The sequence below is a fragment of the Labrus mixtus genome, chromosome 5 (genome assembly GCF_963584025.1).
Source record: "Labrus mixtus chromosome 5, fLabMix1.1, whole genome shotgun sequence".
Classification (NCBI taxonomy): Eukaryota; Metazoa; Chordata; class Actinopteri; order Labriformes; family Labridae; genus Labrus; species Labrus mixtus.
In genome coordinates, this window is record NC_083616.1 from 8,213,648 (window position 1) to 8,231,054 (window position 17,407).

The following is a 17,407-nucleotide window of genomic DNA, read 5'->3' on the forward strand; positions in this document are numbered from 1 at the left end:
ACCAGATACCATGCATTTAATATGCTTGTTTACATCTGGGCAGTAGAGCCAGAACAGAAGGCCCATTATCCAGAGCCAGTCTATGGCCACAGGCTTGGCCAGCGGCCAGTGGCTTAATCATTAGAGTTTGAGAATAACATCTGACTGGCACTGTGGGCCCACATATAAAATAATTTATGAATTTAACCAACTATAGTAATTCTGGAGCCGACTAGCGAGGATGATAATTTATAACCCTTTAGTCCTCATTAACTTTATCAATCTCAGAACGCTTGAGCTAACAAGATTGGAGTCTAAAAATTACCAGTTTCAAAAATCAGTTTGATTAGCAGCAGGCACCTTAAATACTTTCTTAGTCTCAACAGAAATATTTTATTTTTGGTCAACCTACAGTGCTTTAAGGAAACTAGAGGATTCACGAGTTTAGTCAAATTACGTGTTTCCCTTTATATGTGCTAGTTGCAATATTTCAACTTTGACTATTGGCCTTGCACGTGCCTTGAACATAAGTCAGAGTCCTGTTGGTTTGTCACATCCATCAGCCCCAACAACCTCCTCTGCAGACTTCAAGCAGTCACTGGCTTAATGCAGGGATGCCAGTCATAGGGTCAGTCAGACAAAATAATACAGTTTTAAATTTACCACTAGAAAACTCCACAAAGGAGTCAACAGAGTGTCCAACCTCTGACCCAGAAAATAGTGTCCTACACCAGTAAGTCCAACACCAACTCAAAGAACACAGAACAGAGCATAATTAAATCCACCAAAGTGTATTATACAGCAGTGTAAATTATAACTACTGTAGTAACTATCAAACCGAGAGTCAATTTCTCAGTCTGTTGTAGTCACTACTGGACAGTCACTATACAAAGTTCATGGTGGGGCAGGTAGCCTAGTGGTTAGTGCTGTGCCACATGTACAGAGGCCAAAGTCCTCGAAAGCAGTCAGCCTGGTTTCGAATCCAACCTGTGGCTCTTTTCCCGGATGTCATTCCCCACTCTCTCTCTCTCTCTCTCTCTCTCTCTCTCTCCCCCCAATTTCTGACTCTATCAACTGTCCTGTCTCTCCAAATTGCCAAATTAAATCATATTTCTGTCTACTGTCAAGTTTCAAAAACAGTTTTTCAAAGTGCAAGGCATGAATTGAGCTCCCTATTTTGTAACCTAGACCTACGAAGCATCAGGGAAGCGTTCTCCATTAATGCACAACTACTTTAATTAAAAAATGATCCATATAGACAAACCATGCTAAAAATCACCATATCAAACCCATTGTCTATAACTAACATATCCACAGATCATCACCGCATAAAGTCATGCTGTTGTAACTCGTAAGAGTGAATCTATGCATTTTGAGGCAATTTCACTTTAAAGGATACAATAATGTGGGATATCAAAGGCAAATAATGTCATGATTTGGTCTGTTTTTTTTTTTTTCAGAGTTTAGATGTATTTATATTGTTTTAGTTCTCATTCTTCTCCGGTGTTGTTTCCCTTGTGTGTTTTCTAGTTAAGTCTTCAGTGTTTCGTGTGTTATTTTGTAACTTTGTATCCTAGTGTTTCTTTATGTTCTAGTGTGTTTTGTTACATTCTTGAGTTCTCTGTGTCTTCAGTGTTTCATGATTTAATTTATAGTTGTCCTCGGTGTTTCTTGTATTTTCTTCCTGCCTCTGTGTGTTTCCCTCCAGTGTTGATTGCCTTGATTGTCTTCACCTGTGTCATTAGTCTCACCTGTGTTTGATTACCCCTGTGTCTATTTAGTCTCTGTGTATCTTCCCTTGTGGGTGAGATGTTTGACGTATGTCAGAGTTTCCCCGGGTTAGTTGTCGAAGTTCAGTCCTGTGCTTTCGTGGCACTTGTCAGTTCTCCCTGTGATATTTTCTGTTGGACGTTTTGAAAGTAAGCTTTGGCTGTGTCCAAAATCACTCCCTATCATCTATATAGTGCACTATATAGTTTTCAAAGTGCAAACGCCATTTTGTAGTGCTGTCTGAATTCTGAGTGAGCATGGTCATACGCTATATAGTCCACTCAATGTGTCCCACAATGCATTTTGAAAAGTAGCGTATGAGCGATGGTCACTATGCGAGCAATATATACCATCATGCATTGCGGTTCAAAAGATTTTTACGGAGAGTGGCGTTTGACTCGGCTGCTCTCAAACGGACGAGAGGAGCGACCAGCATGAACACAGAAACTCAATAAAGTTCATATTCAGAGGGTTTTACTGAAATCTATGATCGGTTTTAATAAAGATTAAACGATCGTCAACTTTAGTGATGTTAGTTTTTCCTGAAGATGATGACAGATGGGAAACCAGAGTCTGTGAGCATAAATAATTTAGTTTTGGTCCGAAAATATGTCTCATTATGTAAAATTCTATATTTTACAAGTATTTATTATTTGTAAATGTTTCGTGAAAATGCACTCCGTATAATATGAGTTATCACGGAAATTCATGCTGTTATTTACCGTTGTTATTGATCCTCGGCCGTTGTTAAGCTGCGCGTTTCAGTTGCGCGGCAACAATGACGTCAGCGGCCGGTGAGTGAGCGAGTAGTGTCCAAAATGTTTTTTTAATTTTGCTGAGTGAGTGCACTATATAGTCCAGTGCATTAAACTCACTATATAGTGAATAGGGAGTAGGGAATGAGTGAGTGATTTCGGACACAGCCTTTGTTTTTGACCCGTTGCCTCTTTGTTTAATTAAATAATTTTTTAGTTCCACACCTGGGTCCTCCTCGTTTTTCTTGTTCCATGACAAAAGGTAAAGGTTACAGGTCAACTTCACAACCCATTAGCATTGATTTAGATAGTTTTATCTAATTACTTCTGAATGACTTTATATTTTGTTACATTTACAAGAACCGGTGGCACACATTTAGAAAAACCTTTTTTCGTGAATATAAAAACCCATTGTAAACATCCACAGTGCAGCGGGCAGAGGAATATTCATTGCTTATCATTTATTATCCAGATTAGAATACTGGCCTTCATATGCCTCCATTATTAAATATCATCATTAAATTTTAGTGATGAAATCACACATGACTCGAGGCCAGCAGTGTAAATAAGAAGAAGGCTGGCTCCATCTGAAGGATCCATTATTGTCTGAGGCTGACAATGATTGTCAGGTTAGCTGCAGAATTCATTATCCTGATTCCTCAAGGCTGAGCAGAATTGATTCTTATCTGTTTCTGAAACTGTTTTGTCGACCAGACCAGAGCCACATCTCCATATCATTATTGGAATATATTTAATATCATCAGGATTCATATCACTGGGATGTGGTGTCCCTGCAGCCGCCATTACACCCTGCATGGCAACATATAGTCACACTGCGATGCGTATCATGAAGATACTGTCAGAGCATCAAGTGTGTGTCAGCATGGAAGAGAACGAGTGTGACATCTCTCGCTTCTCATCTAGTCTTTTCCCCAGCAGGCTTAGCATATAAACAGCGCTGGCTTCTTTGCCATAATTGGGCATTACAGATAAGACGCATATCTGGTGCTGCAGCTGGGCCTGCGAGGCCGCCATCCCATCAGCACCTACGCACAGGGAGAAGGCCAGGAGTGACATGCATGACTGATGACAAGAGGCTCAGTACGACCATGAGCTGAGGGACCACAGCCAAGAGCGGACAATGGCAGCACTGGTCAGAGGAGAACAGTGAATAGTAGCATATTTAATAAAGGCTGAACCAATATCTGTTTCTGAAGAGGTTTATCTATAGAGGACGTCTGCCTTGAGTGACAGAATAGTAAAAGAAGAGAGGTAATGAAGAGAAAACCTGGGTCAAATCAAATATTAATTTTATTTGAATGTCAATGAAATGTAGAATATGCATCTTTTTATTTAGACTTTTAAATGTTTTGTGCTAGATCATTTTTACATAGCCTTTCATTTAACCATTGAGAGGATTGATGGATTGATAGATGGGAGGGTGGATGGATGGGAGGATGGATAGATGGATGTATGGGAGGATCTACCCCTTTCTAGCCTTTCCAAATATCTAAATCTTGAAACTAAAAGAATGTTGTTGTTACTGAATTAGCTTGTTTACCTAGCTAGCTAGCTACTGTTGATGAAATCTGTAGCAACAGCAACTTCTGTCTAAAATCAAAGATCTTTAGTTTCTAAAATAAATACTTATTAATATAAGTGGTTAAGTTGCCACTGTTAATATGAACTTCATTTTGTGTCATGTTACATCGAAGGCAGGAACAATCAGAGTAGAAAAACGACATATTGTAGGGCAGCATTGAATTCATGAATAATCCCTGCCCTTATTGCATGTTGGATAGCTAGGCCTACAGCTTATCTCAAAACATCCACAGCTAATTTGAATTTAAAGAGTCAAACTCAACTCTTAAAAATATTCCTTTCCGTCTCTCTCAACGTGATAGCAGCTAATCTTATTTGTGTCTGGCGTTCATTAAGTCAGACGACTGGTCTTCAGCAGGTAAGTACCGCATGAAGGTATTTGTTGTTTCTAATGCAGTACTTAAGGTCAAATAGCTGCTTCGTAAGCCTGTTAACAAGCTTAAAACCCCCTCATCTGATTACACGACAACGGTGGCCTCCACAGCAGAGCAGAGCTGCTGATAACCCTCATGTTGCTCATTTCTGCGCTGAACGGGCGGCTGATAAAGCTTGACCGCTGTTTTCTTGTTGGGAGTCCGATGACCATCCATCAGACGACCATAAAGAGTAATTCTGTTACTTGTTTATGTCCTTCAAATCTAATTGGACCTCGCTGCAGCTCCCACGGCATGCCATTGGTAGGCAATAAACAACCGAGGGAATGGGCAATTACTTCATATCGCTGCTGGACATGGTAATAGTTATTGGCACACTGAGTCCCCCTCTCACCATAGTTATTCCCAGTGGCCATAGTATACAATTTGTGACCTTTGTGACAATTGAGAAAAAGGAAATCAGTGACATGAGATATGAGAATGTGATTAAGTGTGCCATTAAAGAGCTCCAGACAAATCATGGAGGGACTGTGACAGCCAGCCAACATTTCCAGTCTCTGTGCAGTCTTTAATTAACATGGCTGTTGTCAAGGAAAAAATACACAACCCCAAATCTTTGCATTTTCTGTTTCAGACTTTGATTGTGGAGAAAGTGACGGAAGAGTTTGTTTATGGGGTTATTGATGGAATTTGTCATTCTCACATTGAATATCTTCATTGTCTAGAATAATCACTTTGATATATTTAAATCTAAATTTGGAATTATGAGTGAATTTACCTTATTTGATTAATTAAACTTAGACCCCTTCTTAGCTTTAAGATGCTATAATATATATATATATATATATATTTCTCTTATAGGGCTTTGACGCTTGAGTGAACTCTTGAAAAACGTATTTCCATCAACTAATGTTTAAATAGTAGTTCATTCCTCATTTGATCCTCAGTTTCTGCCTTCTATAGAAAAATGTGTGTACAGATATCATTAGCTGATCTACACAATTTGATGAGGAGTTGCTCTGGATCTACACCGTGTCCAATGGTAAAGTAAAGGCTAGTTCCTCATTCATTCCTAATTTATTTGTAGTAACAATGCCATTTTTTCCACATTAACTAATGGTTAACTAGCAGTAGGTCCCTACTTTAGTCCTAATTTGTCCCTATCAACTATGCCAAGGTTTTCTGTTTCAGTAACTAATGGTGAACTGGTGGTAACTTTCTTGCTTGTAAGAATGCCACATTTTTCCCCTCATCCAATAGTAAACTAGCAAATATTTCCTCATTCGTTCCTCATTGATTCCCCAGCAACTATGTCAAATTTTGCTCTTTGTTAATTGATTGAATGGATGTCAGGTAACAGTGCAGGTATGGTATGGTAGCATGGTACAATGCTTGCTTGCTTCTAAAGCCAAAAACCGGCAATTCCTCTTTTCAGTTGTGAAACACCTGCAAAATGTGTCCCAGGACTTAACTGTGCAGAGAAAGCAGTGACTGTCAATAAGTGAAGATGATGTGATATCTGCAAACTTTTAGATGAATCTATTTGTGGTCAGTTTTGTGCTCATTTTTTATGCACTGAATTAAAGTTCCTAACCAATAAATACATTTCTCTAAATTAAATTCATACACGCAATTCTTCTGACTCTTCTGTTTATCTTCAAGGAGATTGAAACCTTTCAGCCAACACTCAGGGCAAAAAAGTCAACTAAAATTAAACTTTGCTTGATAAAAATCTCTGCAATTCACATTTCCTCTAAAAGCTGTCACGAGACAAATTACAGCTTGGAAAGCCCCGTTTTGACACACATAAACACTTAGTATGAAGATAGCATTTCTTTGTCCTTACAGACTTTTGCAGACACAGAGTCTTTCTGTCCCATTGCAGTGATACTGTGGGATTGACTGGCTCAATCGCATTCTATCTATATAAAGCAAAGTGACTGAGAGGATGCATTGTATTTTTTTTTTTTTTTGTACGCCATTGCCTGCTGGCTGCTTGCCAGATGCCAAGCATAACTCAAAGTGACAGAGTGACCAGCAAATAGCCGCCACAGCTCGGGCATAGTAACAAGATCCTGCATAAAAAGACCTTGGATGCACTGTTTTGGGGCCATGAAGCTGTGAAACATCCTTAACTACTTGAAAAAACCATCAAATGGACTGTCAAGACATTTTTCTGCTTCTTTATAACATAAGAATCAGTTTTAACAGAGTGCCATAAAAAAAGGATAGACAAGATCTTATTTTTTCCATGCATTTTTTTTCTTTTCTCCAATCTTTTGAATTCAGGGCTTCAACAGAAGCTTTCAGGAGGATGAATTGTGGTTTAATAAAAGGCTATTAAGATATGTGACCTCTACTGGTGACCTGCATGAAATGCAAAAACAAATACAGAATCTGCGTCCTCCAGCACAATTCCCTATACCTCACACCCCCGTTCAGCCTGAGCTATAAGATCCTGTTATTTGTACACATGATGAAGCCACTACTGTATTTCCCAGGAGAGAAGAGCAGCTTGTAAACATGAATGGACCTTACTGATGGATTAGAAATCAATCTGTAACATCTTGGTAAGGAGGAACGTACCACCATGGTTCTGATTTTCATTACTTGACTTGAGAATAAGACATTGTAGCTTCAGTAGATGAAACAAAACAGGTTTAAAACACTTCACTCAACCCTGTGGAGTAAGCAGGTTTCAGATATTTTGAGACAGAATTTATTTTTCTATGGTGAAGGGGGAAAAAAACTAATTTAATTAAATTTAATTTTATACATGATTTAGAATCTATGCTCAGGACAGTTAATATTTTTGCTTCATTAAAGTTTGTATGTAACTCATGGATATTCATGTGATAAGTTATGAACTTGCATTGGACTAATGCAGAAACTGTCTTTTCAATCATCATGCCATGCAATATAATGACTACATTTCATCTGTAACATTAGTTGTGATTGTGCAGATGTCCCTCAGGAGAGCACCACCTTCAGTAAGACAGTCTATGTAACATAGCCTGATTTTAAAGACTGCTGCTCTGCTGATTGGTTCAAATCTGCACCCAGACTAATGCCAACATAAGGAAATCCAAGTATGTCATTCTGTTGTGAAACTGTTACATTTGACTCTCCTTCAAAACTCAGACAGCTTGTTAAATCTGATCTGTTTCACCAGCTGAGCCTCCGGTGAAATGAACTGCCGGTGACACAGAGACAGACTTCCTCTGAGTGGGTTCCTATACAGACCTGCACACATCAATACTTGAAGCATAAGTTTATGTGAAGTTTACTACAAGTCAATTATGGGTGAGGGGTGCCACAGTGTGATAGGTTGTTAAAGTAACAGCCCAGTAAAGTCTATCAATGCACTATGGCATGTATTTCACTGTACTACATCAGCCTGCTTCATTAGCTTCCTAACACGCACACCCTCACTCATTGACACATTTGACATGGTTGCATGTGCGAAACGAAGCCAGAGAGATAAGGCTGCAGGGTGACAAGGTCAAAAATATGCATGAGTCATAGTTGTGCATGATCATTTTTTGGGCAAACATGCAATTAGAAAGTGCTCTACACTGCACAAGAGGGTAAAGCAACTTTTTTGTATTGTGTTTGGGGTTGGACGTATTTTTTTAAACATTTTGATGATTATTTCTCTGCAAGGAATTCAGAAGTATTGCCCGCTTTTCAGTTCCCTACCGTTCAGCTGGTTGTAGACCACATCCTCGAGCCTCTCCAGCCTCTGCAGAATGGACTGCCTGTCCACCAAGTTGGAAACTTTGCCATTCCTGGCTCGCAGCCTCTGGTCAGAAATACGCCCAATCTGAATCAGCTCCTCGGACCGGTCCTGGATCCTGCAGTAGACCGAGAAGAGGATAATCCCCACAAACACCAAAATGTTGACGGTCAGCAAAGTTTTGATTTTGCGTGCCACAGCCATGAAAGAGCAGATTGTCCGGCTGACTCAGTCAAGCCCGGCAGCTGTCCGCATGTGTGGTGGTGGCCTGTGACGCTTTGCTTTGCCACCTAACTGTGTGATGCAGGAGGCTTGATTTTCCGCTCGGGGAGAGAAGGTCAACTGCGTTCAGCACCACGGACAGCTCCGGAGGCTTCGCTCACTTCTTAACCGGGCACCACGGCCGTCACATGGAAACTCAAGGTGGGAGAGAATGCTGATGGGGCTCGGTGTTCGGTTTTGCTTCTTCTTTTTTTGTCCGGGCTTCAGTAGCCGAGAAACAGCTTGCACGCGCTCTGCCGTCGCTCCTGCTACATATTACGAACGAGACATGACGCCAAGGAAGGCATTCATCTCCGTAACAGCCTACGGCAAAAGCAAAACATCTCCCTCTCCGACAAATCCTTAGCCCAAATACGTCTCGTCCATCTTACCGGAGATGCACTGCAATGAGCGCTCGCGTGGAAGCTTCCTCGTGCTGCCCCTGCTCTGTTGTGACATCTCCCCCCCCTCAAAGACGTTATGGTCTCTCAATCCGTCCCGAAACCCGAGCAGTGCCTGTCTTGAAAAATATGTGTATGCTTCAAAAACAAGGCGGCGTTTCTCCCTCTCTCTCTCTCTCTCTCTTTCTCCCGCGTGCGCTGTCGCTCTCTCTTCACTAACTCCCTCCGTGTCTCGCGCTGTGTATGTGCTCTGTCAGTCCATTGTTGTTTCCCGTGACGGTGGTGTTACAGAGTCGGGTGAGTTGAGAGCAGATTTGCCCTCAAATGCGGTTGAGGATACACAGCCGGACTCTGGCATGCTGTCTCTCTCTCTCTCCTCCTCCTCCTCCTCTCTCTGTCAGGGAGGAAGAGCCGCCGCCGCTGCGTCCTGACGTTTGCAGGCACTATCATGAATATGCACGAGCCGTGTTGGACTCGCAGGATAGCAAAACAGCACGAGTAGGCTATGTAAGCTGCATCATTCCACTCAGTAAAGCAGCCTTCTCCAAGTGTCACTTAATGAACTGTGAAAATGTGTGCGAAGATGTGTTAACATCTTTTTTGTGGCTATTTGTTAATGTCAAGGTTAACAGTTTCCATGTCACATCTGATGCCATCGCCTGCGGCTACTAAAGCTTGATGCTTCATATCCCTGTAGTATATCCTATGTATTCATTTGCATGTTATGTAACTGCCCCCCGCATAACATGCATGGTCAACCTCAGGAGTATAATCATCATTTCACCAATCACATGCTCTGGTGGAAGTTGAACAGCATTAAATTATAACTAACATATCCTGCACAGTGGATAAACAGCATGTTTTAATCCAAATAATTGGAAAACAACGAAGCAGTTATGTGGGTCTTTTCTTTCTTTTCAAAGTTGTCCATTTGATTTTCAACAAAACCAACATTTATAAAACTTGCAAATTTTAAAGCAGGTACACACGAATGCACTTCTAGTAAAATAGAACGGACTTGGTCTTAGACTTGTAGGCCTATAGCTGTTTTATCGTCTTCTGAGCACTCGCTTTACACTCAATTTCACATTCACCCACTGATTCTCAGACTGATGCAGGGGCTGCCCATCAGTAGCCTACTATTACAGTCACAAGCAATTACATACATTCACAGTGGCTATGCAGCGTGAGCAATTCAGGGTTTAATTTCTTGCCAAAGCACACTTCTACATGTGACCCGAGGAGCTTGGGATTGAACCCCCAACCCTCTGGCTGAGAGATGACCGACTCTACCCCAGAGCCACAGTGGAAGCAGAACAACTCAGTACAGTTTAAAAGATAAAGGATGTTTATTAAAAAGTTCTTATGAGATCAGTGCATTGATGGGCATACTCACCAATACCACATACTGCTATTTGTATTGTAAAAACTTAAAATGATTTTAACCATCACTTCCCCTTCACAGCTCAAAATACTTGAACTGCCATCCTGCCATTGCCAACTCTTCATATCCTATTCCAAATGAATTACAGCTCGAGTAAATCACCCTCAGAAAACTCCGCCTCACTCTGTACTTTTCGTTGATTAGGCAGACTCAGACATGGCACAGACTTCCCAAAGCACTTTGATCCCATTTCACACCCAGCAGAGGACCTCAGATTTATGCTCGTAAGTTTGTTTACAGTTTCACTTCAGTGAAAAGCTTTATAGACCACAGAGCTCTTTGTCAAAGGACGACTGGTTATAAGTTGATCTTGTATCTCTCCTATGTCTAAGTTTGTTCTGAGAGTAGAATAAAGAGCATTTATATTCAATCCTCTCAGGAATCACAGTATAATGAGTGAGATGTGTTATTGACTTGTGTTATTGAGTGCTTCATCAAAGATCCAGACCTCCTATTTCTTGTAAAATACACATTTGACAGGCTCAAGGGCACTAAACGAGTCATTTCTGATGTAAGAAAATATGGTTAAGGACATTTTTGGATGATGCACTGCATTTTATTTTAATTACATTGTTTTGTAATGATTGAAGCCCATGTTCTTCCTCTCCAGTCATGTTGCTCCGATTGCAGTTGCACCTGCATCAGATTACAAAAAGAGCTGATTTAATTCAAGGTATGCAGGAATGGAAGGACTGTGGGGAAATCAGTGTTACAGCCACAATGCAGGCCTCAGCACAGCTGCTTATACAGCAGCTAAAGTCTCACTGCTCCCCTGCGCTCCTCTGCAGGACTCTCTGAAGACTTCTGCTCTCTTTCTGTATTCGGCACTCTGCCTGCTGTGTGACTGCAGACACTAGCACTCGAGTGTTTTAACCATATTAACCTGGGTCACTGCCAGCTGCACCTTAGTCATCCTACTCAGTATTCAGCATAAACCACTTGAACATATTCAGTGGGAGGACACAGGCTGTATAGAACTGGGTGCGTGTAATAGGGCACAGCCGGAGATATCTATACAGCCATGTGTTCATCTTTGTTCACAGGAAGTATATAGCTGGAGCTTCCACAGAAATATCCCTGCAGAGTGAATGTTACTAAAGTGGGTGTAGGAGTCAGTCTGCAGGGGGTTAAAGGCATACTTTGTGACATTCTAAATATGAATAATTCAAATGTAATATACCCTATGAAAAAATATAGTGTAGTAATGACTTCTTAAAAAGTAAATGAAGTCAAACTCCCTCTGGATTTGCTGTTCTCGGCTCTGTGTTCACATGGATGGCGCTTCTCTGTAGCGACCCGGGCTGCCTCGTGCTGCTGCCTACGTGTCTTGACTCTTCCCATGTTCTACATACAGAGTACGAGTTGCTGCCCTCTGGTAAGAGGTTCAGAGTTCCCATTTGTAGACTGAACAGGTTTAAACAATCATTTATCCCTGTTTCCATAAAACTGTTAAATGGTGGCAAATAAGACTGATATATCACTGGTATCGTCTTTGCGTGTTTGCACTGGTATTTTAAGAAGAACCTGATGTATTTATGTATTTATATACTCAATTAATGTTTATCATGTTATGCAATGTTTATGTCATTGTATGTTTGATGTGAATGATGATGTTGATTGTTGTCTTTTTTACTGCTGCAGCATGGGTGAAGAGCCCAAGACAAATGTATCACTTTGTGGGACAATAAAGTTAATCTTGAATCGCGGTCGGGGCAGCGCTTCCTTCAGCTTGTTCATGTTTCGCTAAGAGGGTCAAACCTTTACGGCCAAATTCCACCAGATGTGTAGTCAGTCCGTCTCCGCTCCATTACAGCTGATAGGCTTTCACTTTATTCAATGTGTGTGCTTCCACTGGCTCTGATGCGCTGCGTCTCAGCTCCGTCTGAGTTGCCGGAGCCCGCCATTGCATGCTGCTGTTTTGTCCAGATGCCGGAGCACGGCGCATCAATTTACCACAGAAAAGATTGAGCTAGATGGAAGTCAGTCACCGAAACAACATTAAAACATCCGGTTTATTTTCAGAATAAAAGACTCCTTTTTGACAGTTCAGAACAATGACCGTATGTGTGTTTGTTTATCTGTTTTAAATGGTTTTATATAGCACACATCGAAGCATAGGCCATTATCTTGCACTGTCGCAAGTGAATCTTTCAAATACCGTGAGAATTCCTTTGTCTCTGCACTGCAGCTGTCCGGCTGTGGTCCTGCTGTGCACGGAGGACGCAGCCTGTGGGTGTTGACCGACGAGGGTGCACGGAGCTGTAACAGACCGGAGTGGAAACGTGGAAGTTCAGGGTTAGCCCTTACACTAAGTGGGAGAAGAGAGACAGCCCCGGCCTGCCCACTCAGGGAAACTGTCTCAGAGTGTCAAGAGTACAACTGAAGGAAAACCAACACACTTTCCAAACCAAACAACTTTGAGTGACACATCATGACCTGAAATTGATCGCAAAATCTTGCCTTCAGGTGTTTATTAGTACTTGTCCGCTGCTGTCTCTGCCTTACAGAACCCTGCTGAAAGAGGACATGGGGGGGAATTGTAATGTAAAGCTATTAAAACAAAGAGCTAATTGATGCTAAAAGGCTTGTATACTGCTCAGAAACAGCACTTTCAGGTAAAAATTCCTTGTGTTCTCACCAATAAGGTGATAGTAGGTCCAGTAACATAGCCATATATATTATTGGTTATAATTATTGGCTTATTGGTAAGGAAATGAATATATAGACATCTTTAAGCTATACATTCATGGAACATGCTGTTAATAATTGTAAGTGGAATTCTGGAGACATGGCACCAAAGACTACTTCTTTAAAACCTGAGCTATAAAGGGCTTTATTTGTGAACATTTACTTTTCTAAACTTCAGTTATTTGCTCACACTGGGCCTATACTCTCCAGCAGGAACTGCTCCTCACTGTCTGGTTCACAAGAGGCTGACAAGGCCGTGTGGAGTAAATGTGTTCCGACAAGATGCCACGAAGCAAGGACAGCCAGTGGAAAGATCAAACACATCTTCTCCACTGCAGAACTCGATTTGGCAGCAGAGCGGTGGATCAAAATAACTTCTCATCAGCTTTTTTCTTCTTTGTTTGTTATGTGTTTCTTTAAAATTGCATCCAGGTTTCTCCCAAACACTCGCCAACACCGTGTCCTGTGAGTAGGTTGCATTGAGTTAAGGTATGCAATATTCAAAAAATATTACTTATTAAAGCGTGGCTAACCTTTGGACATGGCAACTTACATTTAAAAAAAATGCAAGGTTGTTTGACCCTTGGAGAAAAATGTGTCCTCCATTTGTATTCAAAGTGACTAATATGCATAACATTCTGGCAAAAACACAAATGATCTAATTCAGCACGAGTACATCAAGGTCAGTGTGACTATTCTGAAGAGAAAAACAAGGAAACAGACAGATCTAAAGCAGCAGGAACAGGGGTACGCTGATGTAACCGAGCAAATAATCCATGTTTTTCCCTGATCAGCTGACACGCAGACTTGCTGTGTCACTTTCAGAATAAAGCACCCACTCCGAGACACTCATTGGTCACTAATGTAGTGCTGTCTGCTCGCCTGCCACAGCTAAGTTCATACATTATCACTTTGACCCTCAGGCTAACAGCTAAGCCCCAGTTCTGTCTGCCTCAACTTAGCTCATTCACATTCCACCTCCAGCCACTTCTCCCTTCTGCGCTGCTGCTGCAGGAGCTGTTGATTTGCCTAATGCCTTAACTCAATTAGAATAATAACCCTGCGGACTGGAATATGGACTGCTCTGCTCCGAGCAAATTTTTACATTTGTTTTTTTTTTTTACAACTTTGATGAGACAAAACTGACAGCAAGCAGCTGAGTGTTTATCAGAACTGTAGCCTCATTAGGACACAATGCGCTCATTGACCTTGGCACACAACTGTAGTGTACCCATAATGCATCACTCATGGCATCAAAATTAAAGATTTAACAATACCACTTTTCCTTCCTGATACAGATTCCGATACCTACCTGAACTTGTTTTTGGGCTGAAAAATAGTAATTATCTTATTTTAGTGTTTTACAAAAATATATACAACATCAATTAAACGCTTTAAGCCGATACTTTTAACCCTGTGTTGCAAAGCTATTGCTACCAGTTAACTAACTGTACATGTCACTGCCTTTGTCAGATATTTCTAATTGTACAAAGTTTCGTTAACTCTGACTTATGTAACACTGTCTTCTAGTACCACAATGTAGTTGTTTGCAGGTGTCACATGAAAACCTTTCTAAAACAAATAGTTCTTCTTTGCTGCTTTGATAAACTGAAGTTGCTAGTTGCAGCCCAAATGCATCCAGAACAGCAACAATTTTATTGCAATGAAGGAAATTCATTTCTAGTGAAATAATAAGTTAAAAAAAGTTTGGTATTGTATCATGCATAGACAGACATACTTGCAATACAGACGTCACAAATAGAAGGTGGCATTATTGATACTAGTATCAGGACTGGATCAACTCCAATAAAAATAACAAACAAACAAGTTTTTCTGAAGTTTTCGATCGTGTATCTCGTTTTTAACTCGAGCAAGAGGCAAGCATTGATTCTGAACACATTATTCCAAACAACAGAATGACTGTGATTATCTGTGTTAGACATTTGGACACATTAATCAGCAGACTGAGCACATCAAATATCAAAATGTCAAAATGAATGATTGGATATATCATTGTGAACATAAGTCTGGCCTCTCAATGTGTTTGTATTAATGGATGAGACGCTCCTGAGACACCCCCAAATGTTTCCTGATTTATGGCAGAAGCAATTACATCTTGCCAATGTACCGATGCTTGATGGGCGAATCGGCCAAGGTAATTAGAAAGAATAATGAAACAGGGAGCCCAGGGACTGAATCCCTGCATCAAAAAATCTAATCAAAGATAAATGGACTATCCATATTACCTAGTCATTATGCCGGAAACATTATTGTTTTAAATCCCTGTGTGACCCAGCTACAGACTCTTCCTCAAACAAAAGCCATTACTCTGCTGACACCTCCGACTTGTTTGCACACTGATTGATATTCTATGGCTTGTAAGCAGTCCTCCAGTTTGCGTTTTCAATTTCGGGAGACAATAGGTAGGGCTATTTCATGCTGAGAAAAACAGCTATTGATGGATTCACAAAAATGGTATTCAAATGCACCTGGGGCATCCATTTAGATCAGCACGAAGCACTTATATACACGCTTAAAAAAGTATGTGCTGCTCTATGTGTTGGCTAATTCCATTGGTGCATTAAAAAGCATTGATGGAACTGCTGTTAGCACATCCATGCTGTCATGCTGAACTCCTTTGAAAGGAATCAGCCACAATAACAAACAAAATGTCTGCTTAGGTCTTAGCATCTCCATTTCTTCTGCTCCAGGAACAGAAATACATATTCTTGGAATTTTAAAACACGTGTAAAGCCGTGTGTATAGTTCAAAATATACATTTAAAAGAACAACTGTACTTTCAATTCTCCCGAAACACATTTGTAAAAGCACTGGTGAGGACGTTAGAGTCCCATTTTCACAGAATGACTCCCCTAATGGCTAAAGACGACAATAAACACTGTTCCAGCTTTAACTTTTTCTCATTTATTTACACAACAAAGTGTTTTCTAGAATGAGCTCAGGGATTCAGGTACAAACAGCGGGCCAGCCTCCCTCACCACAAGGTAACAGAGTCAGAGCTGCTGCATGATTCAATTCAGTTTCTTGTCCTTTTGTGTCCAAAAAGAAGCTGCAGCCAACATCTCAGCTCTAATCACAGACTCACAGCAGCAATCAGACCGAGACGCTAATCAGTCAACACAAACACGCACACACAAACAAGTGTGCATGCGTGTGCATACAAACAAGTGTGCACGCTCATAGTCCAGCAAACACACACAGAATGAATATGTGTGGTGACTCATTTAACAGTCTGTTTTTCAGAAATGTTGTCTAATTGCTGTCTCAAATGCTAGCAGGAAAACATTCAAGGGGAGACACTGAATATTTGTTAGTGTTTTGCATGAAAGTGCTCAGATTTAAAGCTCCTGTCAGGAGCTTTTAAATGGCTATGAAACACTCTGCACTTAATACTGATACTGCTTCTTTATGACCCACAAAACACAAACAGGGGATAATAATAGGGATTATTTTGATATGATTATATTTAATGCAGATTGCTACAGATTGTTACAGATGCTACCCAGTGACAAGTTATAGACCAGATCCCTGAAGTGTCTCCTCTCAGTTTTTAAAGTGAAACCAAAAATTGCTGACATGCTGGCTAGCAATGCCATTTTAAGCATGAGTCTGCACAATCTGAAGCGTCTAGTGGACCTAGTGACTTCTGCCCCTTCTGTTAACCAAAACACACATTTAACTTAAATGACAAAGATCTGTCAGGTTGGCACAGTCTAGAGCAGAAATGCTCCATGCGTTGTTGTGACGAAGACACTTCAGAGAGTAAGAATCACAGTGGTGATCAGGTTAGTTACTTCTTCTACCACTGTCCATCCTTGGTCCTGCTGTGACGGTGTGTAAATCTGCAGGAGCTGTATTTGTCAACACAGCTGTCAATCCTGAAGTTACACCCCCTTTTTAAAGAATTAAATAACCAATTAAAATTGACTTGTATTTGGATTTAAAGATTGACCTATGCCCCATCAGTTAACATGCAGGAGGTGCGGTTTATGACCTTTTCAGCTGCCAGTCACCAGGGGGATGTATGGGGTCGAAGGGATCTTTACGGTTGTGAAGCTGTCATATCATCAAACTTCATATTCAGTCCATGCTGCCTCTGGGTCAGTGTCAGAAGAAACAACAATTAACAGTATAACACAGCCACAGCCACATCTAATATCGGGAAAAGTAGATCTTTTGTCACTAAACACGACTGATGCATGAGCAGGACAAGATCACAATGGGTGAAAAAAATATCGCTTTGTCCACAGGGGCAGCCAAAATAGACACAAAATGAAGATCCTCACAGTAGCTTTCCACATAAAAGTATTTTTCTCCTTTATGAAAGCTCAGACCTAAAAGACAATCCTGGAACACATCTGCTAACTATTGACATC

The 17,407-nt window shown here is 40.8% G+C and overlaps 1 protein-coding gene across 1 annotated transcript in view; it reads right to left on the reverse strand.

The window, feature by feature from the left end:
* Nucleotides 1-9,285, reverse strand: part of galnt9 (polypeptide N-acetylgalactosaminyltransferase 9) — a 103,711-nt gene extending 94,426 nt beyond the window's left edge. The window contains exon 1 of the mRNA XM_061037597.1: nt 8,180-9,285. Coding sequence (XP_060893580.1) covers nt 8,180-8,420 — 241 coding nt within the window. The 5' untranslated portion in view covers nt 8,421-9,285. The remainder of the gene's footprint in view (nt 1-8,179) is intronic.
* Between the last annotated feature and the right edge of the window lie 8,122 nt (nt 9,286-17,407).